A 4,303-nucleotide genomic window follows, 5' to 3' on the forward strand; every position below is an offset into this window, starting at 1 on the left:
TTGCCTGACATACAAAATATATAAAATCACATGTACCTCAGAGTGTGGTTGTGGGGATTAAATGAAGAAAACTAACTCAGGCATATGTATTCAGGTATAGGGTTGTTCTTTTTTTGTTTTGTTTTTGCCTAGACTTTCTACACTACAGACTTTCAAGTTTTTGACCCCTAGGAAAGTTCTGGCTGTGGCTCCACATGTCTTACAGAACAGGCAGGGAGCTTATATCATGAATGTTATATCCTTTTCTCCCTAGGTGGTCATTGAAGCCCAAGGACTAGAGGCCTTAATTGCCGCCACTCCCGATGAGGGGGAGGAGAACCTTGACTCCTATAGTGGGCTGTCCGCCATCCTCTTTGATGTTCAGCTCAGACCTGTCACTTTTTTCAGCGGATACAGTGATTTGATGTCCAAAATGCTGTCGGCATCTAGTGACACTGTTAGTGTGGTGAAAGGACTTATTCTACTAATAGACCACTCTCAGGTAATTCATTCATTCTGTAAGTATTTATAGAACCCTTAAAATGTGCCATCCACATTTTAAATATGCTCTGTGCTTGGAGGCTGTAAGACAAAGTTCCAGCCATCTTGGAGCTCACATTCTAAGCATTCAGCTTCTTGTTTGGTATTGTCGCCCTGTCCCCCTTTCTCTCTTGCTATAGGTAAGCAGGGAATTTCTTTTGCTCTAGAAATTTTTACACAGACACACATATGCAGATACTCATGCATTTACGCCAGCCTGGATGTCCACACACACACACACACACACACACACACACACACACACACACAAACACACACACATGGGTTCCAAGTACACTCAGTCAGTTGCTCCTTTGAACTCAGTGTCTCAGACACTTAGAAGCATGGCATAGCTACACAACACCCACAACAGATAGTAGATAATAAAGCCAACTCCTCACCGTTGAAGCAAAAGAGAAAATATTCAATATAATATGACTATAATATAATCTCAATTATATCTCAGTACAACTGGAAAAAAAAGAATACTGATACTAACATAAACAAGAGATTATGGAGAAAATAACCTAAGATACAACAGAGCAGAGATGACATTTCCTGTTCACTTGGCCTTCCGGGGCAAAAGGCCCTAGATAATATTTATTCTGAAGGCAAGAGCTAAACCACATGGCTTAATTAGTTACTGATGACAATTATCATGACAATGATGATGAAGATCCATATAGTATATCAATTTGGCCCTGTCAAATTAGTAGAGGTACACACAACCACTGACACCAACTACATGTTTCATGGAGACATCTTGCCCCAAACTCTCACGTTCACAGAATCTTACAAAAGTTCATTCATTAGTGGAGAATAGGAGAATTTTGATTCACTTGAACTTCATTCTTTAGAATGGCTTTCAATTTTCCTCACCCTTAAATCTTACTATACTAAAGTATGACAATGCTATCTTCTGTGTAGTAAGATTTAGGTGACCAAGATATAATAGGATGGGAGTCCCAATGTATCTGCCTCAGTGGATTTTCTGAGAAACAGAAGAAGGTCAATCTGAATAATCTTTGAGTCTGAATACTTGAAGCTTAAAAAATTTTTAATGGCTTGACTTATTTCCTGCTTTACTAAGCAAAACAATATAAAAATGAAATTTCTGCTAGATAAGGATCCTAAAGGGAAATCCTTAAAGTGATCACTGTATACTCTAATTCATACTTGTGATATTAGAGATATGCGAGAAGACTGGATTAAAATTTACAGACTATAGGACTCACTTTGGAACTTTGACTTTATGGTTTAATAAATTCATGAGTAATAATCTAGGCTTGAATTTTGCCCCCACTAGTTACTTTCTATATGCTCTTCGTCGGTTACTAAATAGCTTTAAACCAAGATTTCCTACTAACGAAGTGAGACATTTGGAAGAGGTGATCCAAAGTCTTTATCAGCTTTGTTCCTTGCCAGATAATTTGAGGATTTGGATTTGTTGAGTTCTGGTTATGACGTCATAGATTTTAAGAGCTGGGAGAGAACTTAAATATCAGATTTTACTAAAACTCCTCCAAAAACATCATTGGTTGGAACCAAATGCTAATTCCTTATCTTTATGATTCTTCATAACAAACAATTCAGGATAACTATATATAATAACTATAACAAAAAACCAAATAGTTTGACTCTTATCGTGTAATAAATATTCAGAAATAGGTAATCTAGTATTTATGTAGAAATCCTAAGATATTGTCAGGCTCTTTTTCTGTCAGCCTAGACATTTTCCCTTGTGGCTTTAACCTCATGCTTGTCGCCTCATGATTATCTGATGGCTGCTGCACTTTCAGCACTAATTCCTCATTCTAAGAAGGAACAAGGGAAGGGTCAGGGGCAGGAGAGTCTAGCTCTTTTTCAAGGATGTCCCTGGAAGCCCTATCTATTCCTACTAAAGTAAGCATCTACAAAAGGAAGCTATTTGGTTATTGACCAATACTGTATCATATGGATATCTCTAGCTACAAGAGAAACTGGTAAATATAATTTTTCAATGGTTGAATTGACACTCTAGAAAAAACTGTGTTTCTGTTAATATGAATGAAAAGAAGGACACTGAGCAGTGTCTCTTATATCCCTTAATCCTCAAGGTCACATGTGGAAAAAAAAACCAGTTTTCAAATTATATCAGAATTATACATTGTACATTTCTTTTGCTGTGTTACCTTTGGGGAGGTTCATTCTTAATGAGAGAATCTCTGAAGGCATGAGAATGCTGAGGATGTAGTTCACATTTTAAGACACAGGAATAATAAAAGTTCAGTATCATCTGTATATGCTCAATTGTCTATCAATAATGCCTTAATGGCATGAATCCAGCTATAAAACTTGATGGAAACATAAGTAGTAATCTAGATGATGGCTGGCAAACTTTTTATGTAAAGGGCAGAAAGTAAGTATTTTAGGCTTTGTAGGACACATAGTCTCTATTGCAGCTATTAAACTCTGCAATTATAGAATGAAAATAGCCATCAGCAAGATATTAACAAATGAGTGTGGCACTGTTCCAAAAAAAATTTATTTACAAAAATGGCCAGTGGGATAGATTTGCCTGCAGGCCATAACTTGCCAATCTCTGATCTAGATTATCTTACAAGATTTTTCTATTCATTAAGCTTGGGCACCTGAGGCATAGTCTAAGAAGATTGTCTCCAAGCTATTAAATATAACAATGTCCATATATTTCATATTGGAGTACTTGGCAGATCTTGGGTTATTATACAAATAAGCTGTTTGAGGCTCTCAGCTCTGCAGAGCACTCCAGTAATGTCGTCTCAGCTTCAGAGGCAAATACCACTCTAGGTCAAGTGCTGACGTTGAAGGAAATTTTGGCAGTGGGTGGCCTGTCACAGCCACCAGTGCAGATGGAATTACTCTGTGCTTACTCTCTCTGTGTTTTCAGCTAATTGTATTACTCTTCAGAGAAGGATGTCCAATAAAGTCAGCTTAATAGGGGGATCCTCGTTAGTCAGCAAAGAACATATTTTCCTGAATGGAAACGATGGGATGAGTTATGAAAATATCAGTGTCTGAGTTGTAAGAAACACCTTTGGGACCAAAACTAAAAGGTCAAAGGGGTCACATTAGCTACAAATATAAAGCTCCAGTTTCTTATTCCTCTAATTCATAGGCAAGAATTTAAATAAATATGCACTCTGGGTCAAACAAAGACATAAACCTATGCTCTATCTTTGTTGTACTATTTCTCAGAACAGTATTCCTTGCACACCAAGAGAAAAGACAGTTATGATTTTGTGATAGTCATGGATGGAAGTAGCATAGTCTCTCTCCCCCACTGGAGACAGTCTGCATGCTCATTCTGACTCCACATGTAGCCTCCCATTTGATTTTTCTTTTCAATTTTCAGATATAATGCCTACCATGGAAGATTAGCATGAAAATTACATGAGATATCAAATGTAGAGCTTTTAGGATGCAGTTGGTGCTCAGAAACTGTTAGCTTCATTTATTTTATACCCGTCAAAAGTTAGAACCACTGCACTATGTAGTTTAGTTCTGTTCACGAAGTAAAGTGTGGTTTGTGCTTCTACAGGAGTCAGTGGTCTCTCTGTCTTTGGGGGTCCAGAAAATCCTTCTGTGACTACACATGGAGTTCTTCCATGATCCCTTTGCATGAAGGAAATGGAATCTTCCCCGAAAGCCAAGGCACTCCCTAACACCCACACTGCAATGGAAAATGCTCCTTCCACAAAAGGCACTTCATCTAGTCACCATGAAATGTTCCTTTCCATGGCACTTGGTGTGTTTTGACATCTAC

General features: G+C 37.8%; 1 protein-coding gene across 1 annotated transcript in view; it reads left to right on the top strand.

Annotated features, from left to right (window-relative positions):
* MTTP (microsomal triglyceride transfer protein) overlaps positions 1-4,303 on the top strand; it is a 44,425-nt gene that overhangs the window by 33,399 nt on the left and 6,723 nt on the right. Inside the window, exon 15 of the mRNA XM_006918864.2 lies at positions 254-481. Within this exon, the coding sequence (XP_006918926.1) occupies positions 254-481 (228 nt within the window). The remainder of the gene's footprint in view (positions 1-253; positions 482-4,303) is intronic.

Source organism: Pteropus alecto, unplaced genomic scaffold, assembly GCF_000325575.1.
Source record: "Pteropus alecto unplaced genomic scaffold, ASM32557v1 scaffold5, whole genome shotgun sequence".
NCBI classification, from domain to species: Eukaryota; Metazoa; Chordata; class Mammalia; order Chiroptera; family Pteropodidae; genus Pteropus; species Pteropus alecto.